Source organism: Durio zibethinus, chromosome 6 (genome assembly GCF_047325235.1).
Source record: "Durio zibethinus cultivar Kanyao isolate XHJ-2024 chromosome 6, ASM4732523v1, whole genome shotgun sequence".
Lineage (NCBI taxonomy): Eukaryota > Viridiplantae > Streptophyta > Magnoliopsida > Malvales > Malvaceae > Durio > Durio zibethinus.
Window position 1 is genome coordinate 33731063 of NC_143167.1, and position 27611 is coordinate 33758673.

Sequence of the window (27611 nt, forward strand, 5' to 3'; positions counted from 1 at the left end):
TGGCAAATAGCAATACGCAAATTACTAAATTTAGATAAAAGAAAATGAAATGAAAATAGTTAAGTGAAAAAAATTAAGGGGTGAATAAATTTCATTCAAATGAATTATTTTAATTTTTAAATTCGTATTTTAAAGAACATTAGTATAATAATTCATAATTTTAGGATTTCTTCCTCCTTATTTATGATGAAAAATTTTTAAGTGGTGAATTTAGAACAAAATTACAAAAAAAAAAATCGAGGATAAGCTTTTAATGTAAATATTATAAGTTTTTTTATTTTTTATGATAAGATTTTTAATTTGAATTCAAAATTTTTAAATTTGAACCAATTTTATTATTATTAAATTAATAAATCATTGTACGGGAAAATCAAATTAATGGTATAATCCGGAGTTAACAAATAATTATTCACATTTTTTTGGTAAAAAATAATCATTCAAAAGGCAAATGCAATCATAATTCATAAGAAAAATATTACCATAAGCTTAGGTTTCTTGGTGTAATTAAGAATGTGACCAAAATTTGGTTTACGTACATTATGCCTTTTGACCAGCTCAGGTTGGCCACACCATCACTCGAAGCCTGCATGAGCGATGTATATTTTTGTTCTTTTTTTTTTTAATTACTACAATTATGCGGCTGCATTGACAAAAGATGCAATTTATCCATGATATTGTAGTTGAAAAGAATATAGTTTTCCATTTTATACAACTGCTGTTCAACTTTATTCAAACTTCAAAGCGTCTGATTCTTCCAAAGTTGATCTCTGATTAAAAAAAATGATTCAAGAGATTGGGGATATGGAGACAGAACATCCCCAAAACAAAATACATATGATTTGCAGTTCATTACCAAAGAACAAGGATTCCATGTAAATGCCAGTCAATGTCACTGTGTTATGATTCCAGAGCCTGACCATTGATTTAGACATTTTAGCAATTCCCTAAACTATCGAGAAAGGAGGGGAAAAGGGCCGAAACCGCCACAAGAGCCGTTTCCTATGGCTCGCTGAATCTGGAGAGTTAGGATCTGAATACAATCTCAAAAAGACTAAATGAACATAAAACTCTTACTTATGGCTACTATCAACCAACCCCATCAAAGAACTCATTCCAATTGATATTTACTAAACACTTATTAGTTCGATGAATATGAAGCAGCAAACTTCAATAACGAAATCAGGGTAGAACCTGACCGAAATAAGCAGGTAGACCCATTATTCAAAAATCAGAAGAGCCTGTTTATCCATTATGCAAGGTGCTATACATGGAAAGGAATGAGCCACAACTCCAAGGGACCCACCATCTCCCCTGATGGTCAAAGCATCCTTGTTTCCGTATCATTAGAAGAGTAGTCCACACCAGAATCACCTAAAAGAAAAATTCATTTATGAGAAAAGTTTAACTCAATCAGGCAAACAAAAACGAGACCCGAAGATGCTAGTCTAGGATCTCACTGTGGAATGAGTCAGTTGATGACTGCCTTTGTGGCGCACTCCCATTTACATCTGCAGCAGTTATTGAATGATAAGAAAATTCTGTATTGGGCAACAAAACGAATCCAATACAGTTTAAAGCAACACGTGCATATGCAGATGATATGTTACTACATTCTAGAAAGAAAGAGTTTAGTATGTGTTGGTTGACTGCAAGAGGGCAAATAAATATGAACATTTACAATCAGTTACTTAGGTTACTTGCAAGAACTTTCAAGTTTTGATCAAAAGAAGCAACATAGAAAAGAAAAAAGTTCTAATGATATGATTTTAAATCATGAAATCAAAGATGTGACAAAAAAGAAGAAGTTTAACTATAAATAAAAGATACTTTAACACTCAAGGAACTAAGAATCTTGTACCAAAAGAATGACGTAATCCTTTGACAGCCTCAAAATTCTTGTATGTATAGCCCACAAAATTAAGATCTTTAGGAGTTAAATGCATCTGCCAAAAAGGTAAGAATTCATATCGGTAAGTTATGCAAGACGTTATTAAGTGTGGATAACTTAAAGACATTCAAATGCTCGGTGTCAGTCAACAACAGTAGAGATGACTCAGAAGCCAGCCAAGAAACTCCCATCATGATCTTCGACTAAAATACAAAATGGTCACAGCAAAACAATTGTTAAGTTATTCAAAGTTCAAATTACAGCCAATTGCATTCATACTCATCCTTACGGTCCTTGCAGAAAAGTTACGTACCTTTCTCAATGGCCCAGATCCTGTTCTTTCTGGTATTGGACATTCCACCTGTGGCACGGTCAGAATTTGCATCACCAGTAGGCTCCATAGAAACAAAGGCAGAAAATGGCAAAATGCCTTTTACAGAGCATCAAATGCAAAAAATAACCCCCCCAAAAAAAACTTGTTAAAGATTGGGAAAGTATGGATATATCTCATAATAACTTACCTCATCAAATTTCATAAAATTTTGAGTATCAAGATCTCCATCAACCTGTGGTTTAAATGCTGCTTCCATTTCATAGAGTTTGTCCCACGGAGTATCTTTGAACCAAGGATGAGCCTAATTATACCCATTGTTAAAATGTGGAAAATACAATGTAAAGGAAAATGGAAAATGACTATTTTGGTATTCACAAAAATTACTTTAATTTGGTCTGCCCCTGAAGTACCAAGCCTATTGTCAACATCACAAAGCAACCTACAGATCAAATCTTTTGCTGCAGGTGTCAGCCTTGCTTCATCTGGAAATTTCAAATGATTTTTCCAGTGCACAATCTGGCATGCATTTGTCAGCAAATCAAGGAATAAGTGAATAAAAAGGAAAAACTAGTATTTTAACTTTTTCTAAGACATTCGAGAGCTAAAGAATCAATAAGAAACACTTAACATCACTTGCTGATTTAACTCAACTCAAAATAGCTGAAAATTTTGAATACAGATTTTAGAGCAACTAAAACCTTTCTGCATGTCGTCACTGGATCATCAGAGTAAAATGGAGGATAACCAACAAGCATTTCATACATGATAGCACCAAGCGACCACCTGCAACCAGGTAAACTGATAAGAATTTATGAAAGAAAAATTCCAATTACCTTACCCATTGTGAGTATATACAAAGCATATCACAGATATACATAAAAGATCATCTCCATAAAGTCTATCCTGTTATTGAACTGGGAAAAAGTCTTCAGGGAACTCTTTTGTATATCCAATTACAGCTTACTTTAGATCACTCTCTAACCATTTTTGCACACTAAAGTCTAAAAGATCTTGCAAAAAACAAACCAATAGGAATATGAGACTTGGTTTAAATTTAAATTATTTTGTATGAACATGACTTTGTTTCATTGGCATTTTCCGACCTTGGTGACATTCAGATACGGATAAGAACAGCATGTCTTCAGCCAAGTTTTCTTGCAACAAAATACGTTTGTAATGGAAATTTTAACTCCACATTCAATTAAAAACATAAGAAAAAAGGCAGATGCAGAATGACAGAATGACAGAAACAATATCTAAATTTTATAAATCTCATGAGAAAGTATCATTCCCTTAGCCGTACCAGTCACACTCTGTGCCATATCCTTTCTTGAGCAATACTTCAGGTGCAATATAATCTGGTGTTCCAACTGTTGAAAATGCCTGCCATTGAAACGGGAGGGAAACAATCTAAGAATAATTGACAGAATAAATAATTGGATATATTACTTGATTCCCTCCAAAAATTTACTAACAAGGACGCAGCCCTCTAACAAAGCATACAAGCAACAAAAGGAATAAAAAACAGCTGAATCCTAAAGTCCCATTCATCATTATCTTAACATTATGTTTAGATTGAGGGGAGAGGAAGGAAAGGAAAGGAAAATGAAGGAAAATAATGAAAACAAAAAAACCTTTTTTTTTATTTGGATAAACTTTTAATTTAAAAAAAAAAATGTAAAAAGTCAATATCCGTTGGCTTTCCTTATCACCTTCATTTTTTTTAATATCTCAATTTGAAAGAAAAGTTAAAGAAAAAAAAGTTAAAAGAATTTTATTTTTATAAAAAGATTGTTATATTTATATTTTAATTATGATATTAGATTTAATTATATAACTAATACTTCATACAAAAATAATTTTTTTTATAAGTATTTTATATAACATTACAGTTTATAAATATTTTATGATTTTTTTAGTCTTAACAATAAAATAAACCAAATTATTGTTAGGATAAATTAAAAAGTTGAATTAAACATAAAATTAAAAGTAAATCAATAACTAATCAATACATCTTATTGTATTAAACATATTCAATTTTGTTTAAAAAGATTTGTTTATATAAACTAAATAGTATAAAGATATATTTGTATATTATATGTTACTTTATTAAAAAAAAGTGTTAATTGAAAAAAATTATTATAATTAATTATTTTTTTTCATTTTCACTATTTATTAAAATAATGTTTGTTAGAATTCTTTTTTTTCTTTTTTTCATTAATTTTAACTATTCAAACAAACAAGAGATACATATATCTTTTCCTTTCCTTTCTTTTCTTTTTCTTTCATTTCTTTTCTTTAATTAATATATATCCAAACATAACATAAAAAATATGAAGCAAATAGGGCTAGAATTCAGGCTTAACAAATTTGGCAAATTCCTTTACCGACGCACTCAATGATCCATAGGAGTTTAAACCTAATCACCCAACATGCTTTTGCTCCTTCGATACTTCATTGGAACATGCATCTAAGTTATTGATGAAATCTTAAAATGTTATTTCTTAGGTACAAACACTCTCACCATGGCTCCATGCAGGGCCACAAAATTCATTTGCATCAACTATGATATTACTAACTCTGGGTTTAGATTATGGAATTCTCTTAAATAAGATCAGTGAACATGCTTCCTTTATACATGCATGAACACATTAGAATGATAATTTGCAACTTAACAAAAAGAAAGTATGGTTGTACCAATTTCCTCCTGTTATGCTGCCAGTGCTGCAATTGTTCAAGGGGACTTTTCCAGCGCCTTCCTCTACCAGATTCAGGGAAGTGCCCATCAACATCCATTGATTCATTCAAATTCTCATCATCCAGGGTTTCATTTTCGTTTATGGCAGATAAATTTCTACAGTCTAAAGGCTTGCAAAGACCAAAGTCAGAGAGCTTCAAATGACCATTTTTGTCCAACAGAAGATTATCAGGTTTAATGTCTCTGGAGGAAGAAAAAAAACAAGCACATGTTTGTCAGATATCGATAAAATTCACAAAAGCTGCAGCAGATTAGAAATTACAGCCTTAACAATATTCCACATGAGAAAACACTTATTTACAGTTAGTTGTAATTTTATAATATGTATATTTATATTTGTATTTTTAGAATTAAATATTTGTATCGCTAGAATTAAGGACAGAAAATTATGATAGACAATCCCTCAATTATAAGATCAGTTTTTGAAAACTTTAGTTTCCTAATTTACTCACTAGTTAGTTGTATATAAATCTAAGATATTTGTATAATTCTTTATGAGCAATTTTTTAATATACATTTAATTTTACTATTAATTTTTCACACAGTTTTATTTTTTAATTTTTCCACATTCCACATTTCCAGTAACCTGATATTTTTGTTGGTAATCAACGAAAGGCTACTAACCTGTGAATGTAATTATGCCTATGAATAGATTCAATGGCCAGAACACTTTGAGCAATGTAAAATCTAGCCACAGTCTCAGTTAGGGTGTCTTCTCTCATTAGCAAAGTCATCATGTCACCACCAGGCAGATACTCCATGATTAGATACAGATACTCAGTATCTTGAAAAGAATAATAGAGTTTCACAATGAAGTGACTGGCAACTTCCGCTAGCAAATTCCTCTCAGCTCTCACATGTTCAACCTATATTATATGCACAAAATCTGTGAGTGTAAAGAAGTTAAACAAGTAGAACAACACCATGAGAGAGGGAGTTTCCAACTTCATGAAAACGTAAAGTAGAAAAAAATGGAGGTGAAATTTCTGTAACATGCTATGAATGCATAAATTGAATTTAAATGACTAAAGATTTCAGATCTCACCTGTCCCCTACTAAGCATTTCTGATTTCTTCAACTTTTTCATGGCAAAAATATCACCTGATTTTTTATCTCTACACAATCTTACCTGTAAACTAACAACAACATATGAACAAACCAAAACCTCTCACATCCTAACAGAACAGTTAAAATTAAAAAAATATCATAATAATGAATTATAATAGCTATGGGAGTAGCACTCGAGCAGGAAAAAAAAAAAAAGAACAGCCAAGAATCCACATGCAATAGTTATATGCATAGGAAACCAAGTTTATCTGCTATCAATACGCAAGCAAAATAGGATCATCTATGATGAGGTTGTGATAAACAAAGACTAGGCAAAAAAACAGAAGAAATGTGTTACAGGAATTTTTATCTTAGGGAGGCCTAGCAGAATTTGAACTCGTATGACTGAGATTTATACAATAATAGCATACAGGGTGCTAATCAGTTTCAAATTGGAGGCTTTGTACTTTTCCTGGAACTCAAGGTCTTCAATACCATCTACATCTCAGTGCATAAAAGAACTAGGACTTTGAATTTTCAAGTAATCTCCTTAGAAAAGGGATTGCCATGTCTCAACCATACTACAAAACTGAAGAATCCAACGTGTATTTGTTTGGAACTTCATTAATCAGCTCTTCTAGCTCACAATGATCCTACCACGAGGCTAGCAGTGTCGCTACATGCTAAAATTCGCATTAAGCACCATTAAGTTCTAGCATCATCAATATCGGTAGGCACTATCTCTAGTTTTAACTACACCACAGTTGCTACATGCACGAATGCTATTGCTATCTGTTAGTTGCTTAACGTTTAGAAATCTGAATTCAAGTGGCATTGGTTTACAAATTATTATTTTTCTTACCATTTTAACAGAATGTTTCATGCTGTAATTCTTGCAATTGTTACCAAATATCACACAAGTTTCGGCACAACGTAATAGTTCTTACGGAAAAAGAAGGAAAAAAGAAAGAAAGCAAAAGATCATTCTAAAAAGGATGTTCTATGAACACTATCAAAACTGTTTGCATTTCTAACCTCTCCAAAAGCCCCTCTTCCAATAATGGTTAAAAGGTGAAAATCATCAACAAAAATCTTGTGCCTTTTAAGCCGCATATAATCTGACTCTTTGCGCTCCAAATCCTTCAGCAGATTGATTTGTTCCTCTTCTGGAACATCTGAAGATGCCAACTTCTTTTCCAACACTGAACGCCTGCAGTTCATAAAATTTGCCAGGATATACGAAAGTCAAACATCTTACAGTCTATTCTCTTGTCAATAACTGCCTCCTACTCTCCTTCCATAAAACTACAATCATCTAAGATAAATATATAAACAATTACAAGTGAAAAAGAAGGAAGAAGAGGCATAAGTAAAATTTTAAAACAAAGAAGAACAACTGCAACCATTTGAGTGTCTCGTTCTGTGTAAAGAGAGACTATAAGAAAAAAGCTACTTAACAAAGAGTCAAGAGTCATGGAAGACTTAAATGGAGATGGCAAAACCATGTGTGCAAAAGATAATGCCTCTTTCTGCAACATGTCTAACTCAAACATCATGTTTATTTTATATAAAACTATGCAATCAAACAAAAAGGAGGGTGGGCAGATTTAAACTTTGGACCTCCCTTGGCCTTAGACGATCCTTTTTCCGTTGGATCAAGGCCTTGTTGGCAGTTTCATTCCTTCTTTTAGAGCTCCTTTCCAGATATGATGCTCATAGAACAAATACACTTGCATAGAATGAAAATACATAATTTTTCTTGAATAAATAAGTAATTTCCACTTATTTATTAACCAAACAGTTCATTGGGGAAAAAAGTGCACATTTGAACTCAGCTTATTACATGGAAAGTGCTTAACATTGTGGGTGTATGTTATGGGAACTCCAGAGAATTGTTTCCATGTAAGTAAAGGAGAGAAAAGGTTATGCAAAACTCAAAAACTGTTTAATTAAATGATTTAGATGCACTTTTCTCTTTATTTCATTGCAAATTTCCATTACTTCAAGCAATGATCTTCATGCTGCTATAACCTTTCAACACTTTTCAAGTTTTTACCCTTTATTCTTAAATCCATTTCACCAATCTATCAGATGATTGATTGTATATATTCACCTCATTCTACCCCAAGAAGGAAACAGACATTAATTCATTAATAATTAAGCAATGCCTTTATAAACCAATTTCCCTTGATCAATCCCAAACTTTATAACATTTTAATTAATTCAATTCTGTGTTAACAAGAAAGAACTACAACAAAATCTCAATTTCCAGATATTGCCAAAACCATTCCCATGCAATCAAAATACCAAACACATGCCGCCTTTCAAATCAAATTAAGGCCATACCAAAAAAAAAAAAAAAAACCCAAAACAAGATCTTCATGAAAGAAACATCCAAAAACAAAAAGATTCAAGACCATCCAAAAAATTTAACAAATGAATCATGTAAATATAATTAACGTGCAATATATATAATATAGTGTAAAACATTTTTTCCTATATACCTTTCTTTGCGTTCTTGGATATGTTTCATATGGGCTTTATAGTGGCTCTCAATGAACTGCTTAGCCGCAGCCACCCTTTCAAGAGTCAAGCTGGTCACATCATTCCCTTCCTCCTCCTCCTCCTCCTCCTCCTCTTCCTCCTCCTCCGCCCCCTCCCCCGCCATTGGTCCCTCGTCCTCCTCTCTTTCTTTCACCTCCTCCTTATGATTCTCCATTATTATACCCCTCCCTTTCACTCGCTCTCGTCTTCTTCTCTTATAAAGACAATAAACTCTATGTTTATTTTGCTTCTTTTTCTTGTTTGTGGTTTTTGGTGATCGTGACAACGAAGCAGGACAGGAGGGGGGCTCAGGTTATTCCATGTTGGGGACGAGCGAAACCTGAAAAATACAAAGCTTTTCCCCTGCCTCCCTTCATTTCCATTCAACAACCCGGCTTTTTTCTTGACACGTGGTGAATTGCAATTGGTTTTGGTCCCACAAACTTTAGCTTCGGCAGTTTGGAACCTGGAACTTGTCCATGTGATTGGTCAGACACGTAGGATTTTATTATCGTGGGCCACTGTTTAGTGTCCAGACTGGACAAACTAACGTCTTCAAGTGTCGATGGTTTCAATAAAAATGGGGTCAGATGGGACCCCTTTCTGGCTGATCAAAGCTCGGGTGAAAATGGCACATCAAATTGTGCGCTTATGTTCGTACCTGATCAGATGAAGAGACTTCTACTTTTTATCTTTAAAAAGATCAAGCACCTGGGACCCACTAAAATGTTCTAATCGTCTCAGACGATAGATTCTGTGTGAAGCTAACGTCATCTCTGAGAAAATCATGATGTAAGATCAGAGATGATGATCATAATTCCTTCAACAAATCTTTTATACAAAGTTTACACATTTACAATTTCGACCCACTGGTAAATTAATATTTCATTTAAACATAGGATCAATAGTTTCGTGTAACATGTGTAGATAATGCATTCACTATGCTCACCAAATTTTATTAATTTTTGTGAATGATCTGACCATAATCATAAATAAAAAATATTGGCAAACCCATATATAAAAATTAGATAAAAAATAATGTTTATTGCTATAAGTAAAAAGAATGACAAAGCAAATATCTAACGGATACAAAAAGATTTCTAAATCAAGACAATAATAATGTAATAAAACACTATAGAAAACCAGTGCCACCAAGTCCATGGTGCAACAGATTGTGAGCAATGTGATCCCTCGCTTGTACGGAACTCATGGATCTCAAATTATTCTCTGGGATTGCCTCATCATCGAAAAGCTCGAATTTGAGCTCAGGGTCCATCTCCTCGTTTCTCATCTCACAAATGTTATGCAAAACGCAGCAGGCTCCAAGCACAACGGGCAACTCTTGAAGCTTAACCTCGGTTCTCTTTTGCAAACATGACCACCTCTGTTTCAATCTGGCAAAGGCTTCTTTGGCAACCTTTTCAATCTCCCCAATTTTCTCATTGAAGGCATGTTGAGCCCAAGTCAGATTCTGGTGAACGTAAGGAACCAAAACCCAGTCCATTAAAGGATACCCTTTACTCCCTACGACCCAAACATCCTGCAAAAGCCCCCTGGTGGCTCTTTGGTAAAAGGCTGACTTCTCCAAAACTTGATCATCAGACATGGAACCAGGCCATCCGATACAAACATCGGTAAAAACTCCTTTTTGATCAACGACTCCTTGGAGGGTAATCGAATATGAAGATTTCTGATTCCGCTCCGTATGCTTTTTATTGAAATACGCCGCCACGCTGATTTTTGGTGCAATGATGGGTACGTGAGTAGTGTACATTGAACCACCCACCTTTGGAATCCCAGTGGTGGACTCAAATTCCTCTTTAATCCTCTTCATTTTGTTTTCGTCAGGCCATCGAACAAATTTAGGCATCAAAACGGTTTTAATTGCTGTGCAAACCTCCAATACCAGCTTATGACAGGTTGAAATCCCCAATCCGAATCGTTTCGATACCATCCTAAGCGGCTCACCCGTGGCCAACCTCCAAATACAAACCGCCACGCGCTGACGAACCGGGATCGCGTCACGAAGCATCGTGTTCTTTTTCATCACCACCGGTTCCAACTCCTCGCAGACCATATTGAACGTGGCTTTACTCATCCGGAAAGCGCGTTTAAACTCCTCATCGGGAAAATCCGGGTGATTGCACTTGTCCCACCAGTCTTTCGATCGATCTTTTACCCATAGCCGCCTTTGCTGCCCTGATCCACTGCCCGATTGTGATGGACCCACATTGTCCGATCCAGAAGCAACCGCTGCAGCAGAAGCAGCAACTAAACTGGATTTACGAGCGCGTTTGTTTCTGGGATTATTTAACTCGTCCATTTCAGAGTAATGGTTTTGGAGCTGGTCGAAAAAACCATTCATTTCTTGAACATTTTCCTTGTAATTGGCTTCGAAAAAAGCTTTTTCTTGATCCGTGTCAGTGAACCATTGATGCTCCTCTTGCTTTGCTGCCTCGTCCAACAACAAAATCGAAGAAAGTATATCACTAAACCCGCTCTTCTTCAATTCTTCGTTGACCAAAGATTCCTCACTATCTTTTCTACCCCTTTTGTTGGCGTTCCCATTGAACCCATTTTCCATATCCTGAAACCAAGAGAAATTGCTGCTGTTGTTGTTATAAGAAAAATCTTCGGGAGAAAGAAATGTGAAAGACCCAATTTCCATGAAACCAATAATTTATGGGTTTGCTTTCATTGAATGGCTTGATTGACGAAATGTGAAAGCAAGGGTGAATTGAAATTGGAGATGGGAACGGAGGGATTTGGTCATTTATATACGTATCAGCCAGGCTTACGCGGTTAGCAAGAGTGGTCGCTTAAGGAAGCGCGTAGGAACGCAAGTGTGAACACGTTATAAAGATGGGCTTTGACGGCGACTTGATTTTTCTTTTGCTATGGTCTTTGTTTTTATCTTTTTGTTCAAAAAAAAAAAAGAACGCAATTCTGAGAAAGGGGAATGTGCTTTGTTTGTTATTGGTAAAGAGAGGTGGTTCTAAAAAATTTCTGTGGGGGGAGGGGGCACGTTGGGAAAGGGGAAAGTTGAGTAGAAGGTTCGTTAGAATGGGAGGGAAGGCAAAGGGAAGTAACTAAAAAGGGTCAGAATAACCTTACCCAAAAAGAAACTACTTGTCCTAAAAACCTTAGAAATTGTCGCTCCGTTGGAGTAGGATTCCGTAGAAGAAGCTTAAAGCTCATTGAGAAATAATAATTATATGGGATAATTTTAGATATGTTATAAAAATATATAAAAATAATGTGATTTAAAATTAATATAAATTTTATATAAATTTAATAAAGATAATATTTTATATTTTATATATTGACAAAAATTATGATATATTAATTTTTATGTTATATATATATGTATATATATCATAAATAAATATTTAACGGATACAAAAGTTGTTAAATCTAATAATAATAATATTGAATTAAAATGAAAAACTAATTTTTCATCTTTTTTCCTTTTTTTAATATAAAATTTTACATTCAATCATCATCATCATCATCATCATCATCATCATCATCATCATCATCATCATCATCATCATCATCACTATATTTTGAATTGCATAAATTAATTGTACTTTGTTACACTTGGTTTATGTTACTCATTAATCACCATATGCTCGTTTCAAGCCCTTTAACCACATATGCCTCATTTTTATTTGATATCTTGAGACGAATGGGATCCAAACTTAAGCTTCATTTGGATCAACACGCAATGTCAATGAGGTGCAAATTTTGTTTGGAATCTCATCGTGCATTCATGTGGCAAACACTGCTGTGTCAAAAACTCAAAATATTATTTCCCCATAAAAAAAACTCAAAACTTACCTTGCATAAGGATAAATTCTCTAATTGATCAACGTAAGAAAAAGAAAATTAGAAACAAAAAACAAGATCCCTGTCTAAAATTTTAAGTTCAATAGATTTGATATAAGGCTGCAATGAGGGAAACATAAATTTGATTTTCTCATTAATAGAATATTATTAATTGCATTAATTTAAGTTGATTTTTTTCTTTGGATAATTGCATTAATTACATATTTAAGGAAGTGTGGATGACAAGGTACTCTCAGTAGCAATTTTGTCACGTTTTCATACCTGGCAGTATGGGAAAGTCTTGAATTGTTGTAGACAAGACAGTAGATTGATTGGAACATCCTTGTACGAACATCAAAGTTGTAACTAGCTGTAAGTAACATCAAAGCCGTGAATCATGCCTGTTTTGACTTTTGACAATTTCTTTAGTTTGTGGATGTCAAGGGATAGAACAGATATTTCTCATTTTTTATTTTTTATATTTATATTTAATAAATATTTTAATTTTAATTTTATAAATATTTAATGAATATAAATAATTTTTATATTTGTGATTAAAATATAAATTTTAATTTTTTCTTACATGTTTAAATAAATTTTTAAAATTATTATTTTTAATAAATTTCAAATAAAATTTATATTATTAAATAAAAAAATTAATTTATTAAATATATATCCTCTTACTCTTGACAAAAAATTTAAAATCATATATATTTTTATTTCTATCACTAAAATTTAATATTTATCCAGGTCTCTATTAAAATTAAAAATAGGCTCTTCATCACTCGAGTTTCTTTTGACATCACCAAACACCAAATAAATTTTTTATTCTTGAATTGGATTCTAATTATATATGTTTTTATTTCATCTCATTTTATTAAACTTATTGTACAATAAAAAATTATCACATTTATTTACAGTGAGTTTTTTTAATTTTATAAATAAAATTAACAAGGTGATATATATTTTTTAAAATATAAAAAATAATAAAAAAGTGAAGCATATGATAATTTTTTTAATTTTGTATATAAAATTAAAAAATTTCATTATCAATGTTAAAAAATGAACTAAAAAAACAAAACATGTTCCGTTATCATATCTATAATATTCTCAAATTATTAAATCTTTGTAACTAAGGAATGTTCTTTTAGCACGTGGATTAAAATTTTAGAACAATGTTATTATTTTATATTGATAAAAACAAATGAGCTTTGAAAGGGAGTGGTTAAATTTTATATTTATATTTATATTTTGGCATTTGGAACTGGTTAAACTATAATTAGAATCATAGTATTTTTATTCGATTCAGCAAAATATATTCTAATTAGAATTGCAAAATGAAAAACACATGCACACTTAAATGATTATTAATGATTTAATTAATTTTTACGTAAGGTATCACTTGGTTAATTAGTCTTCTGAATTCCCGCTCGTTTTTTCAACGAACATGGCAGTTGACTTTCCACGGTTCCACGCACACGGCACACATGACACAACTTCAGATTCAAATTTTCTCTTCCTTTTGTCAGATGAGCAAGGATTAATGTTATTTACATGATGGGCCTATATTTTATTTTTTTTGCATTATTATCCCAATTCTCAATTTGTGGTTGTGGCTTCTGTTCATTTGTGAAAATCCTGAGCCAGGAATTAATGAATGGTTTAACTTTGCACATTGGGTTCAAAAAGGTTCCAAAAACAGAAAAGAGAAACGAGCAACCAAAAAAAGTGAAGCCATGGCCTCTCTTCTCAGTCCCTCCGCAGCAATTTCTTTGCAACCTAAGGTAATTTCGTCAGCTACCAAATAGATTTGTACTGAAATTCTATCATTGACTTAATTTTATGTTCAGGTAAATGATTAAGATTTACCTGAAACCACGTTGAATTTGATGAGCTGATCTTATGAGATTGATTATTCAACCCTTTCTTTTAACACCCTTTTCTTCCCTTTCTTTGTTTTCGGTTGGCAGTTGAATCGTACAAGTTTTAGTGCAATCTCTCCAAATACACCATTAAAAAATTCCCAAACTGTTTTGGGCAATGGGAGATGTCAAGGGTTATGTTTCAAGACAAAAGCTACGGGTTCTGTTGAAGGAAGTGTACTTGAGAAAGAATCAGCTGGTATCAATGACAAGATAGGTAACTGCTCCTATTCAGTAATTTGCTGTCTATGTTGAATGTCTGATCTCAGGGAACGCAAATATAGTCTTGGAAGCCATGATTTGTGTAAGTTATTCAGAGCTGAAACAGAGAATGAAATCGGCATCAGTTCTATTCTACCCCTGTTATTGCTCATCTGGGTTTTCGAGCATCTTTGAAATTTTTTATTTACAAGTATTAAACAAAAATTAACATTTCATTTGTGTTTCATGTTTTCTCTGATTTATAAAACATAGTCTCCTTATCAAACATGTTTCATACGGTTTTTCCTAAATGGAAATTTGATATTCCTAGTTAGTTTATAAAACGCAATGAATGAATGCAAGTCTCTTGTTTTTTGTTATTTGCTGACTCTGTGGCGATGGTGCCATAGCCATAGCTCATAGTTTGCCACCGTGCCATGGACTTCAGAGGCAAAATAGAATTGATATTCATTTTGAAAACTTTCAGAAAAGCATAAATTGTTGATTTCTTCTACATTTTTTGCTTTTCCAATTTTCGATGAAATTACATTTAATTTTGTCATTGATGTAGATTATGGAGTTATTGGTGTTCACCATGTTGGAATTCTGTGTGAAAACCTGGAAACATCGCTTCAATTTTATCAGAATATTTTAGGTATGCTTCCCTTTTCCGTACTACAATGTTCATTTGTTTGGTAAGAGAGGAGAATTGTAAATTGAGCATCCGCTTCTAAATGTTGAATTAGGTCTTGAAATAAATGAGGCTAGGCCACATGATAAGCTTCCATACAGAGGTGCTTGGTTGTGGGTGGGTTCTGAGATGATTCATTTGATGGAACTTCCAAATCCAGACCCCTTAACCGGAAGACCTGAACATGGGGGCCGAGACCGTCATGCTTGTATTGCAATTCGGGATGTATCTAAGCTGCAAGCAATCCTTGACAATGCTGGTAAAATCCTTTTTCCTTGTGTCCACAGTCATCTTTGCCAAGCAATATCTCGGTGTATATTTATTTTCATGGTACCTTTTTGTTTCAAGCTTTTTAATGGCAGATTTCTTATGTAGCTCTGTAGTTTACAAAAGGAATGAGGATATGTTATGTCAATATCGTTCTGCAGGTATTCCCTACACACTTAGCCGATCTGGTAGGCCAGCAATCTTTACACGAGATCCAGATGCTAATGCACTAGAATTTACACAAGTTGATGTCTGAGATGTTTTGGCATTCAAAGCTTGGATTTCTAGAGATATCCCAGGTCCCTTTCTCTCCCAGGATAAAAAAAAAATGTACATAATAATCGATAATGCCAAGTGTTCATACCATGCCATTGGGACTGGCAACTTGCTATAGATGAACAAGGATGTAATAACCAAATCCCGAATCAGCTTGCTTGAATTTCCCAGTGGGTTTTTGGGATGATGATCAAAATCATATCAGTCAGAAAGGCTACAATTTACGATCAAATGAAATGCTACAAAATTCTACAGTTGTCAATAGGAAAGGATAGTTACTAGTTATGGATATACATGTAACTGTATGAATATACAGATGTCTATTTATTTTTATGGGTGGATAGGCTCCTCATATTGCTTGAATGGCAATTCAAAATGTAACCAAACAAGGGATGAAACGCAAAAAGATACCATCTATGCTATGCGATATGTTCTTATCATAGTTAATCCAGTTGGATCTGAGAGTAGGTGCCTGACAAGGCACATTCTCATATCATTCGGTGCTATAACAAACATGTAGAAGGCAAACAGAACAACATCGGCAGAGGAAAGAGTAGAACCAAGAAATCCTTGCCACATCCTGCAATAAAATATATATGGATTTAATTACTTATGATTAATTACTTAAATTTGCAATAGGAAAGGTAAGGTTAATGATAATTACTTAAATTCGCAAATTTGAACAGAAAGGAGCAATAGTGATTAGATTTTATGATTTAATATTTATATAATGTAAAATATCAAAATTTATATATTTATATTATGTTTTATATAAAATTTGTCATATTTTGTCCAAATGAAAACATTAAATATTTTTTATTATAATTATTATTAAAATTTTAAATCATATCATCTTTATATCTTTTTTACGTATCTAATTCATGTTGTATTTTAAATTACTAACTCTAATAGTAATGAATGTGACTAATTTTCGAAATCTAGAATTCTCGTACAAACATTGAATCCTGAACTTAGATAATCGAAGTAGCTAGGATTTGAACCGTGGCCTTGGAACTAAAAATCCAACACTCTGCCATAGTGCATGCAAGTGTCGACCACACCAAAATTTCATTACCAAATAAATTAATGAAATAACCGCGGTGTTGCAGCTTTGTCAAATGTTTAAAGGGATTAATCGAAACAAGGACATCAAGCAGAAAAAACAATGAAAAACAGCAAGAGTATTGCAAAGACTGAGAAACAAACCACATGCAAAATCTCAACATTATTGGCGTCCATAGAACAATATGCATTGTCAAAAGCAATATTGTATTAGCCTAAGCAATTAAAGCTCAATAACACAACAAAGGCTGCTCTTGCATGCACTGCAAACCGGATCCTTGGCTGCGGATGCAGTGCGACAATTAATATGATGCAATCCAAACCTAATTTGGAAATGAAAAAACTGCAGCACCAAAGCTGAAACATACCAAACTATAAGAGTACAAGACCAAGCTCTGATGGTCTCAAGGCATTTCGTATCCGATAATTATAGAGATAGTAGTGAAGTTGCCCATCACCTGGTCCGAATTTCAATTCTTTGAGGAAAGACTCATTATGCATGACATCCAGAGCATTGAAAACGTCAAAACGCTTCTGCTTAGCAACAATAAGAGAATCATTCATCAACTGAAGCAGTGGAGTCTTAGTGGAGACATTATAGTAAGAGTAGGCAGCTTTCAAAACAGAATAGTTCTGGTTGCCAAGAATAGATGAGGGAAGAGTGTAGAAGCTGCAGAAGTCAGTTATCTCATGCGTCTCTGGACTCTCAACCAGGTAACTATCCACGACACCCTCGGTAGGAAGTAGCCAATGCTCCACATCATTCTCATCAAAATCTGGAGAAACAATAAACTGGCTCAAGTAGTTTCTTAGCAGTCTAGTAACAGCAGGGACATCACGAAGCTCCATCTTTCTGAATCCAGGGGTGGCCGGAGAATCAGGTAACTTGTAGAGTTTAATGGTTCGGCTCATTGTCATCCTTGCACCAAGCCTAGAAAAGCCAACATCAATAAGCTTCTTGGGGTTTAAAGACCTATGCCAGTACTGGCAAGTAGTAATTGGTGTTGGAAGAATAACTCCAGCAGTATAAGCTGCCTGCCAAATATTCTCCAGGTGAACTCTCCTAGTAACCTCCTTAATCATCACGGGTGCAAGTCTCTTTGATCTCAGCTTCTTATGAACGCACAAGAAATTGATCTCAGCCATCTTCACAACTTCATCCCGCACCCTTATTCTTGCAGGGACACCGGTAATGAAAGCCACAAGCTTCTTCGAAGCTTTAGCACGGACCCCAATGTGCCAGCTCTTGTAATAACCAGGAGGGCGCAAAGCCCACCTAAGAAACTCCTTGGAATAATTGAACCTAAACATATTCTCATCATCCTCGACATAATTGTTCTTCAAAAGATTGTAAACCTCGGCACAAGTATCTTCCGAATCCATATCACAGGTGGTCCATTCATACGGACTTGGAAGGTTATAAGGTTCCTGTTTCACTTCAGACAATCGGGTGGAGGGCTCAATCGGGCCATCAGGTAAACTTGTGTCCCCAACATCCTTAAATTGACCAACAGGCTGAGTTTCCCAAAATTTGTGTCTTTTTGCTAAGGACATGGATTCCTGAAACCTTCGAACTATGGTTTCCAGTGAGCTATCATCTTTGGGAATTGGGTTAGTCTCAGAATTCTGATCTGGGTTTTGTTTGGGTGACCCAGGTGGTGAATTGTTATCACTCATTTCAGGCAATCAATTAATTTCAGCTACTTTTGAATGTCTCAGCTATTTTCTCAAAATATACCTGAATCGACAGAAGAAAACATATGTATGTCCAAATTAAAAACAGAGCAAAAAATCTCAGCAACTAGCAAGAACATAATCTATAAAACTATTGAATTTATTGCTATCAAATTAACTCCGTCCTACCAAATAAATCTATTGAAACAACATCAACCAAAACTTTGCAAGAAGATAATAGATCTGCGAGATTAAGTTGAAAACATTATGAGAAATACGTAACTTACTCGGTTTCAAAGGACAAAACTTTAGCAGATTCTGAATCTGGGAAATGTTGAGAGATTTGTAGGGCAGATTTTGAGATGAGAAAATACAAAATCAGATCTCCAAAGCCGAAGTAATAGAAAGATTAGTTTTTGTTAGGTTTATTCACGCAAAGGGAGAGCCTTTCGGGTTTTCTTCAAGGCAGCGGCTTTGAAGATGCCGGTCTTAGTGAATGGCAACAGTGAAGAATACGGTGTATTGATTTGTGAACCAACTGGACGACGGCATTTCCTACCTAATTTTCTTTTAAAAACTCTGGCTTAGCCCAAAAGGCCCAAATGAACCTTGGGCTACTGACCCTTTTTTTTTTTGCTTTCAAATACGACATCGTTGGGATGAGTCCAGTCCAACCTTTCCCTCCACAGTACTCTGTCTCCTTCAGTTAAAGCTCAGGAGTTTCAGTAAAGAGAACAGAAGGCAGAGCTGCTCGGAGCTCCGAACGCGTACCCGATTTAACATTCATAATTAAGAAAAATGTGCGGGGATGCAACAAACTGGGACCAAGAAGCGTACAGGGAGAGCATATTAAGGGAAAGAGAGATCCAAACCCGAACCGTATTCCGAACCGTTTGGCTCCTTCCTTGAACCCTAACCCGGAATGCGTCGTCGTCGCTTCCAGCGATGGTTCGATCGCTTCTTACACCATTTCCTCTTGTGTCTCTAAACTCGTGAGACCTTCTCTTCCTTCATTTTCGAATCATAAATAATAAAAAAAAAACCTAATTTACTTGAAAGAATAGAAATGATTCTCACTTGAATTTCGCTTTTGCTTGAAGCCGATTGGTTTTTGCATTGCTGGGGCTCAACGGTAAACCAACTGTCTCTCAATCCACTGTTAATTAATTAATGACTGTTTTCAATTTGAGTAATAGTAAACGATTGTGCTTTGGATTGTGGTAGAATTTAAGAGGTTGCTACCAGCAGAGCCAGAGGGATTCCTTGAAGCGCATGATGGACCTGCCTATGATGTGAAATTCTACGGCAATGGAGAAGATTCTTTGTTATTAAGGTTTAATTAAATATGATGCAATAAAATCTATCCTTTCTCATTTTTGTTGCATTTAATTGTGTGCATTAAGATTGGCAAACTGTTTTGTGTAGCTTGGTTGGGCTTATTTCAAGCTTGAGTTGAATCTTGCTGTTGTTCATTAACTTAACCAAGTTTGATTAGAATTCATCCCTAATCAGTGACCCTTCGGTTATTGCATCTTACATTCTTGAAGCTTTTTTGCAGTTGTGGCGATGATGGTAAAATTAAAGGATGGAAGTGGAAGGAATTTATAGAATCGGAGGTGCCCATCACCTTTCAAGGTATCAGATTTTGGAACTGTGTAGTTTGTTCTTTTAACAAGATAGCATTTAAAATTATGTGAGACTACTGTTTAATGTGGAAGAAAAGAAAATTGTGTCATTATTTTTTTCTCTTGTTGTGATTTGAAAATTTCTTTTCAATTTAAATGCTGGCCATCTGTTTTACCATTCTTGGTCTTTGAATCTTAGATTGAGTAGAACCGGTGGGTATTTTCATGTCATTCAAATGCTCCTCTGGGTTGGGAACTCAATTTTGCATGTGTTTTGGTGTGGGTTGTCAACATGTCATACTTATTATTCAATGATGTTATTTGTTGCTTTTTGTTGAATGTGTTTAATTTGCCAATTTTATTTGATGTTTTTGCAGGAAATCATATGAAGCCAGTGATTGACTTGGTCAATCCCCAACATAAGTGAGTAATCCAAATTCACAACTTATAGAAGATCCTCTTGTTTGTTTTAATGCATATCTTTCTACTTCTTCATTAGTAGTTGATCTTAGACTCTCACTCCATTTGCTCCCTTCACTCTTGTATTATGTGGGTTTGATCATGCGTGTAGTTTCTGATGTATAAGACATGCCTTATGCAGATGTGCTCCTGTTTGAGTTCAAAAGGAATTCGTAAAACATTTTTTGTCTAAGCCTATGCGTGGTTTTGAACCTGTGATATATTGTTTTCTTCCGCTTATATTCTCTCTTGGTGTTGAGCTCGCTAAATGTTATTCTCAGGTCTGCTGTTTTTTCATTTTGGCAAAACAATGAAGTCTCTGGAAAAGGATTACTTGATATTGTTCTATTCTGTCTAATCAACTAATTTCCCCCTTTCTTGGTGTGTAACTTTCTAATTGCTGTTTTCAGAGGTCCATGGGGTGCTCTCTCTCCAATTCCTGAGAATAATGCGATTGCTGTTGATCCTCAGGTTTTTAAAACCTTTCCTTTTAATTTGTAGGTTATACTGACATTACTTATATTTGTGGCAAATTATGTTTTATGAATTTATTTCTTCTTTCCACTCTCTACTAAAACAGGGGGGGATTCATTTTTTCTGCTGCTGGTGATTCTTGTGCATATTGCTGGGATGTGGTATGTTTTTGTTCAAAATGAATCTGTTCCTCATGTTTTGTCTGAGAAGTGATTGTTAATGTTTTCCTTTTTCATTGGATATATCTTTAAATTCCTCCCTTCGTTTTGCTACCTGCTGTGACTCTTAACATCCTTTCTAATGGAGCATTTCAGGAGAAAGGTGAAATCAAAATGGTTTTTAAGGGGCATCTAGACTATTTGCATTGTATATTAGCTCGTGCCTCTTCCAATCAGGTCAGCTTTTTTCTCTCTTCATGATTCTCTATTTTGGTTGTTAGTTTAATTTTTCTTTCAGACAGCTGGATTAATAATCCTTCCTGCCATAATGTAATCCTTTTAGCTCAAGTCTTGGTGTCTTGTTATCAATTGACAATAATGAACCTTTTTTGGGGTTGTCATTTTATTCATATCAACCAAGGTTATTTATCCTATATGCTAACGATATTGTTACTCAAGAAAAAAAAAAAAAAAAAAAGAGGTCCTGTTGTGCTATTACCATCTGGTTTATGTGACCATAGCCATCTATGTATCTAAAGTTGATACATGAGATACAAAGCAAACTTCTCAATCTATCATCTTTCTTGTTTTTCAGATTATAACTGGTTCAGAGGTTGGGACTGCACGAATCTGGGGTAAACAATATTGTCTTTTTATTTTCAAGGGTTACAGAGAGCTAGTTTGCTCTTATGTTGCAATTAGCTTACTCTGTATTATGCTAGTTCTAGCTTCAGAAGATATTTAATGTGAAATCTGATTGACATGGCTAGATGAAATAATTTTTCCATATGATGTGTTACATATATTCTTGAATAATGACCATATCAAACAACTTAACCCATTGCCATGTCACCTCTAGCAACCTGACTAATATATGGTTTTACATAGATTGCAAAAGTGGAAAATGCGTTAAAGTAATTGACCCACTGAAGGATAAGAAGTTGAAGGGGCTCATCTCCTGTGTTAGCTGCATTGCTCTGGATGCAAGTGAGAGCTGGTTGGTAAGAGCTTAAGTGGTGAAATTTTTTCAGTTTTTTTATATTGTTTCTCATTATAAATACCATACAAATATGGTTATATGAATCCCATAAAAGATTTGGCCTTTGATAACGATAAATGAAAGGCCTTCTTGTCACTAGTGGCTGTGACCATTTAAATCTCTTAGAATTCAGTTACCTAGGTATAATTTCTTAGACTTCAGCAGTTGAAGTCTATTGTTATTTGTTTCATTGGAGGGATTCATATTCTGGGGTCTTATGAGCACTTCTTTTTCCCCTCTCTAGCAAAGATCTTTCAAATACCAATTTAATTATGTCCAAATGGTTTTCTTCAAGTAGGCAGAATCAAATAAAGCAGAATTACGGTACAAGTTTACCACTTGTTATGTTGTTTTGAGGTTCCCCATTGAACATCTTTTAATCAAGATTTTAACTTGACAGGCTTGTGGCAGTGGTCGAAGTTTGTCGATCTGGAATCTCCCTGCTTCTGAATGCATTTCAAGTATTTCCAGCCGTGCATCCATACAGGATATAGTGTTTGATGACAATCAAGTAAGTGGGAGTTGGTTTCTCGACCAGACCAAGTCTTTGACTTCCAATCAATTTTCTGTTACCCAAAATTGTTCCTAGACTCATCCAGTTATGCAGCACTTTCAAATTACAGGATGCGATCACAACTTCCGTTCTTTCAACCTAATAATTGTTATGTTGCCAATTCAGATATTAGCTGTTGGTGCAGACCCTGTACTCAGCCGTTTTGATATAAATGGAATGATACTTACGCAGATCCAATGTGCTTCTCAATCAGCGTTTTCAGTCTCTTTGCACCCATCTGGTGTATGTTCCAATTAATTTCCATTTCCACTCAGCGCCGCTTTCTATTAGTTTTTCTTCTTTGTTTTGAACTTTTTTTTATTACTTTTCATGTTTCGACAAACTTTTTCTTGTCAGGTTACTGCAATGGGTGGTTATGGGGATCTTGTAGATGTCATATCACAGTTTGGAAGTCATTTGTGCACATTCCGCAGCCATTGTGTTTAAAATTCACTGAGATCTACCACAACCAGAAACTAATGTTAAAATAATGCTTTGACTATCGTACTTGGTGCCATCTAAAGTGGCTTTGACTTTTATAGAACTTCGTACTATAAAATTAACGATTTTATATTTTGATTTGGTAGACATGATTCTGGAGTTTTGATTGATTGTATTTCCTACGTGGGTCCATTCTGTGTTTGAAGTTTGTCCGTTTAGCGGATGCGTAAGGATCTCCTTCATTATTTTTTTTTTTCTCCTTTACTTTTCAAAGTATAATCAAAGGGCCAAAATTAATGTCTTTATCATTTTCTTCAAAGAAACAAATAATAAATTGAAAAATAAAAAAAAAATGCTAACTAAAGAGCAACTCTTTCTCTTTACAAAAAAAAAAAAAAAGGAGTATTTATGATCCATATCAAAATGCTTTTAAAATACCATAATAATTTGACTCGGTTTACGAACCGAGGGGCAAATTTGGAAACCTAAGTAAAAGAACGTTTCAGGCCCACGGCTCGAAGGGACGATGGCAACTACATATATATTAGTTTAGACCAAAGCCCTTTGTCAGTTTTCTCTGACTCCCACTTCGCTGTCCTATTCTCAAACATCTTTTTCCTTAAAACTCCGAGGCGTTGATCCGAGGAGTTTGGGAAAGACAACTTTAATGTCATCGAAACCCATATTCTAAGAAGCTTCTCTTAATTATTTAAACTTTTCGATTTTCATCGATTATCATCTCAACTACAGTTATGCAAAGAGGAATTGTTCCCTTTTGCAAGGGGACTTGATGTGATTCAACAGGCTCAACGGGGACAGGAAAGACTGCGACATTTTGTTCTGGAATTCTGCAACAACTTGATTATAGTTTGGTGGAATGCCAGACCTTGGTTTTGGCACCCACTAGGGAGCTAGCTCAGCAGATTGAGAAGGTTATGCGAGCACTGGGAGACTATCTTTGTGTCAAGGTTCATGCTCATGTTGGTGATACCAGTGTCAGTGAAGACCAACGCATCTTAGCCAGTGGTGTGCATGTTGTTGTTGGCCCTCCTGGTCGTGTTTTTTATATGTTGCGGAGGCAGTCACTTCGTGCTGACCACATTAAGTTGTTTGTGTTAGACGAGGCGGATGAAATGCTGTCGCGAGATTTCAAGGATCAGGTCATTTTTATCGCATAATCTTTATCTCATGTTTTAATCTTATTCTTGGTTTTTTTTTTTTTCCTTCAATTTTCGACGAATGACATGCCATCTCTTTTTCTCTTTCCTATAAACTCAAACTTATTGTCATTGAACATAAGGAGATTTACACTTGAATAATGTTTGTTCTGATTGAAAATTTCTTGCAATCCGATCTATGACATTTTCCAGCTTCTGCCTCCAAAAGTGCAAGTGGGTGTCTTCTCTGCAACAATGCCACCTGAGGCCCTTGAGATCACCAGACTCCGTGTGATCTTTATGAAACCTTAGCCATTACTCGGAGTGTCATTTTTGTAAACACCCGACGCAAGGTTGACTGGCCGACCGACAAAATGCGGAGCAGAGACCATACAGTCTCTGCCACACATGGAGATATGGACCAGAATACAAGAGATATCATCAAGCGAGAATTTCGCTCTGGGTCATCTCGTGTTCTCATAACCACTGATCTCCTTGCTCGTGGTATTGATGTCCAGCAAGTCTCTCTTGTTATAAACTATGATGTCCCAACACAACCGGAGTACTACCTTCATCGTGTTGGACGAAGTGGACGTTTTGGGAGGAACGGTGTTGCAATCAACTTTGTGACAAAGGATGATGAAAGGATGTTGTTTGACATCCATAAGTTCTATAATGTGGTTATTGAGGAGTTACCAGCAAGTGTTGCTGATCTCCTCTGATGAGATTTTGCCATCCATTAGTAGTGGAGTTTGGAGCAAGTGGAAGCTGCATAGCAAGTTTCTTTGTTATGTTTTTGCTTCTATTCTCTTCTTTTTTTTTTTCCCCCTTCTCTTTTAGCCCCTCGCTTGCATTCCTTTGTAGGCTCTTAAATCTAAGGTTTTTTGAATATCTGATTATTTAGTGATTTGAGTACTTACATTTTGCAATCTGGAACCCAATTAGTAATGTGGGCAATTGTTGTTGTAAGTTACCTGGTTATTTTAGGTTTTTGTTTGGGGTTTAAAATATATTGAGACATTTATTTTTGTTTCTTTGTTTTGAAAATTTTAATCTATCCTAAAATTTTTATCCTATTACATATTTAGTTTCAAAGCATCTTATAAACTTAAATTCTCTTAAATCTACAATCTCCAAATACTATATTGATTTTATAGTTTTTATATACTAATTTTAATGACATATCAACTAATTCAATAGATAATCAATGGGATATATTTATTTTTGTTTAGTTATTACTAGATGCAAAATTTGCTTTAGGAGAGAAAGCATGCATGTTGGCAGTTTTGACCATATTTTGCAAGTATCTTGCGCTGTTTATTCTGGGTCGCTAAATATTTTACTCCTTACAATCAAATATTAATCTCTTAAATCATAAGCCTTCTCTTCAATTTCTTTATTTAAATAAGATGGTCTGCATGGATATCATATTTAAAGATTTTTTTTGTTTATTTTTTACATTTTTCTATGCAATGGCCAATGAGAAAATAATTATTAAACAGAATACTATTATTATTAATATAGTTATTATCTATTCACATAGGAACAGAATATTATCCAGAATTGAACAGAAAGACATTCTGGATTGTGGGGCAGTGGGCTGAAACTGTCATGGCAGAAGTTCGATAACAATTTGGTGTCTTCAAGACCGGGATGAGAATTGGCTTTAACTTCTGTGTCAGAAAATCGTTGCTATTAACTCTCAATCATTGGAAAAGGCGGGTGGCACCCTTTGGACCGATGGCGGAGACAATTGGCATGTTCAACGTTTATGTAACAGATTTTCTTTTCTTTTAGTCTAAATAGAATTATGTTTTTATAAAAGTATCTTCAAATTTCATAGAATTAAAAAAAATTTAATTTTAATGTATTTAATATTAAAATTAAAAATTTTTATAAAATTAAAGTTTCCTAATTTTTAGTATAAAAATAAAATGAAAAACTAAAAATAATTTTTAAATATAAACAAATAAAAATTTTAAATGTAAAAAAAAACATAATTTTAGAATATCTAAAATAAATAAATAAATAAGGGACAAAAAAGTAGTAAATAATATACTTCAAATTGAAATTTGAAACATGAAACATAAATATAAAGAATAATAGTAAAAATCCAAAAAAGTTATAACAAACGTGTGGGGCATTTAGTTGTAGTCAGCGTCTGTATTTTTCTTCCCAATTAAGAAAGTTGAATAGAGTCTGAATGCATTAAGAAACACGTATTTGGTCAATGGTTCTTTCATCAGTCCACGGGCATTCCATCACAAGACTTCCATTTCCATACGGAATTACCCAAATTTGTGCTTGAGACTACTATTACTAATAGCCTAATGCAATTGTCATAGATCTAATAAGAAGTCTTGAATCTCACGTCGATCGTAATAAGAAAGTCATTGAGATATATAAGGGTTCATATCACCTCAATCTTATGAGATCTCTTTTGTAGGATAAAATCGTGAGGTCAGGAGGTCAGAGTGGACAATACCTCACAAGGGTGTAAATCGTGGCAGGAAGGTTGATTTGAAAAACCGGAAGGGTGAATGCTCAAGTCCCGAAACCGCGCGGGTTCGGAGCTTAAGTCTCGATCCGTGATAAGTGGTATCAAAATCAACCCTAAACCGTTCGATCCACGTCAAGCACCTCGAGGGAGGCAGGCAGGGTGGTCAGCCTCCGTGACGAGAGCGTCAGGAGTTTGGGTGAAGGAGAATGTCATGGATCTAAAGAAGAGTCATAAATCTCACATTGAACATAATAGGAGGGTCACTGGAGTATTCCTTGTGAGACGCCTTTTGTAGGACAAAACCGTGAGGTCAGAGGGGCCAGAGCGGACAATATCTCACAAGGGTGTGAACCGTAGCAATCAGGCTGATCTGGGACACCGAAAGGGTGAATGCCCGGGTTTCGGAACCGCGCGGGTTCGGAGCTTAAGTGTCGACCCGTGACAAGTAGTATAAGAGTCAACCCTAAACCGTTCGATCCACGTCAAGCACCTTAAGGGAGGTAGGCAGGGTGATCAGCCTCCGTGACGAAGGCGTCACAAGGTTGGATGCTGGAGAATGTCACGGACCTAAAGAGGAGTCCTGAATCCCCCATCGAACATAATAAAAAAGTCACTGAGGTATATAAGGGTTCTCACCACCTCAACTTTATGAGATGCTTTTTGTAGGATAAAACCGTGAGGTCAGAGGGGTCAGAGCGGACAATACCTCACAA

The 27611-nt window shown here is 34.8% G+C and overlaps 5 protein-coding genes and 1 pseudogene across 10 annotated transcripts; 4 read left to right on the top strand and 2 right to left on the bottom strand.

Moving 5' to 3' along the window:
- Positions 1-815: 815 nt before the first annotated feature.
- LOC111285142 (uncharacterized) lies at positions 816-8922 on the bottom strand. 2 transcript variants are annotated; one of them, XM_022874422.2, is made up of 13 exons: positions 8532-8922; positions 7063-7237; positions 6026-6109; positions 5605-5846; positions 4920-5163; positions 3526-3605; positions 2921-3005; positions 2607-2738; positions 2410-2523; positions 2202-2249; positions 1859-1943; positions 1458-1508; positions 816-1371 (listed from the first exon to the last, which is right to left on the bottom strand). In XM_022874422.2, exons 1-13 carry the CDS (start codon positions 8744-8746, stop codon positions 1319-1321), a joined length of 1608 nt encoding a protein of 535 aa, XP_022730157.2. In that variant the 5' UTR covers positions 8747-8922; the 3' UTR covers positions 816-1318. The 2 variants fall into 2 exon arrangements, with proteins under 2 accessions (XP_022730157.2, XP_089619278.1); XM_089763152.1 differs by lacking the exon at positions 1859-1943 and having other exon boundaries at positions 1172-1371; positions 8532-8882.
- Positions 8923-13918: 4996 nt separating this feature from the next.
- Positions 13919-16196, top strand: LOC111284594 (uncharacterized). 3 transcript variants are annotated; one of them, XM_089763160.1, is made up of 5 exons: positions 13919-14183; positions 14370-14538; positions 15094-15177; positions 15269-15543; positions 15642-16196. In XM_089763160.1, exons 1-5 carry the CDS (start codon positions 14136-14138, stop codon positions 15711-15713), a joined length of 648 nt encoding a protein of 215 aa, XP_089619286.1. In that variant the 5' UTR covers positions 13919-14135; the 3' UTR covers positions 15714-16196. The 3 variants fall into 3 exon arrangements, with proteins under 3 accessions (XP_089619286.1, XP_089619287.1, XP_022729071.2); XM_089763161.1 differs by having other exon boundaries at positions 13930-14183; positions 15269-15472; positions 15589-15705; XM_022873336.2 differs by having other exon boundaries at positions 13955-14183; positions 15269-15472.
- Positions 16197-16950: 754 nt separating this feature from the next.
- On the bottom strand, positions 16951-19036 carry LOC111284593 (glycylpeptide N-tetradecanoyltransferase 1). 2 transcript variants are annotated; one of them, XM_022873333.2, is made up of 2 exons: positions 18780-19036; positions 16951-18556 (listed from the first exon to the last, which is right to left on the bottom strand). In XM_022873333.2, exon 2 carries the CDS (start codon positions 18493-18495, stop codon positions 17191-17193), a length of 1305 nt encoding a protein of 434 aa, XP_022729068.2. In that variant the 5' UTR covers positions 18496-18556; positions 18780-19036; the 3' UTR covers positions 16951-17190. The 2 variants fall into 2 exon arrangements, with proteins under 2 accessions (XP_022729068.2, XP_022729070.2); XM_022873335.2 differs by having other exon boundaries at positions 18776-19036.
- A 110-nt stretch (positions 19037-19146) lies between these two features.
- On the top strand, positions 19147-24761 carry LOC111284497 (THO complex subunit 6-like; annotated as a pseudogene). Its single transcript, XR_016343242.1, has 14 exons — positions 19147-19484; positions 19593-19624; positions 19727-19825; positions 20051-20127; positions 20495-20540; positions 20987-21073; positions 21157-21211; positions 21365-21445; positions 21804-21843; positions 22097-22209; positions 22648-22758; positions 22927-23043; positions 23158-24401; positions 24612-24761. The product of XR_016343242.1 is annotated as a THO complex subunit 6-like (transcript).
- Positions 23464-24710, top strand: LOC149518599 (eukaryotic initiation factor 4A-13-like). The gene is made up of 3 exons (XM_089761605.1): positions 23464-23467; positions 24046-24401; positions 24612-24710. The coding sequence occupies exons 1-3, from the start codon at positions 23464-23466 to the stop codon at positions 24708-24710; spliced, it is 459 nt and encodes a 152-aa protein (XP_089617731.1).
- On the top strand, positions 24673-25369 carry LOC149518600 (eukaryotic initiation factor 4A-6). Its single transcript, XM_089763162.1, has one exon. The coding sequence runs from the start codon at positions 24773-24775 to the stop codon at positions 25118-25120; it is 348 nt and encodes a 115-aa protein (XP_089619288.1). The 5' UTR covers positions 24673-24772; the 3' UTR covers positions 25121-25369.
- Positions 25370-27611: the final 2242 nt, after the last annotated feature.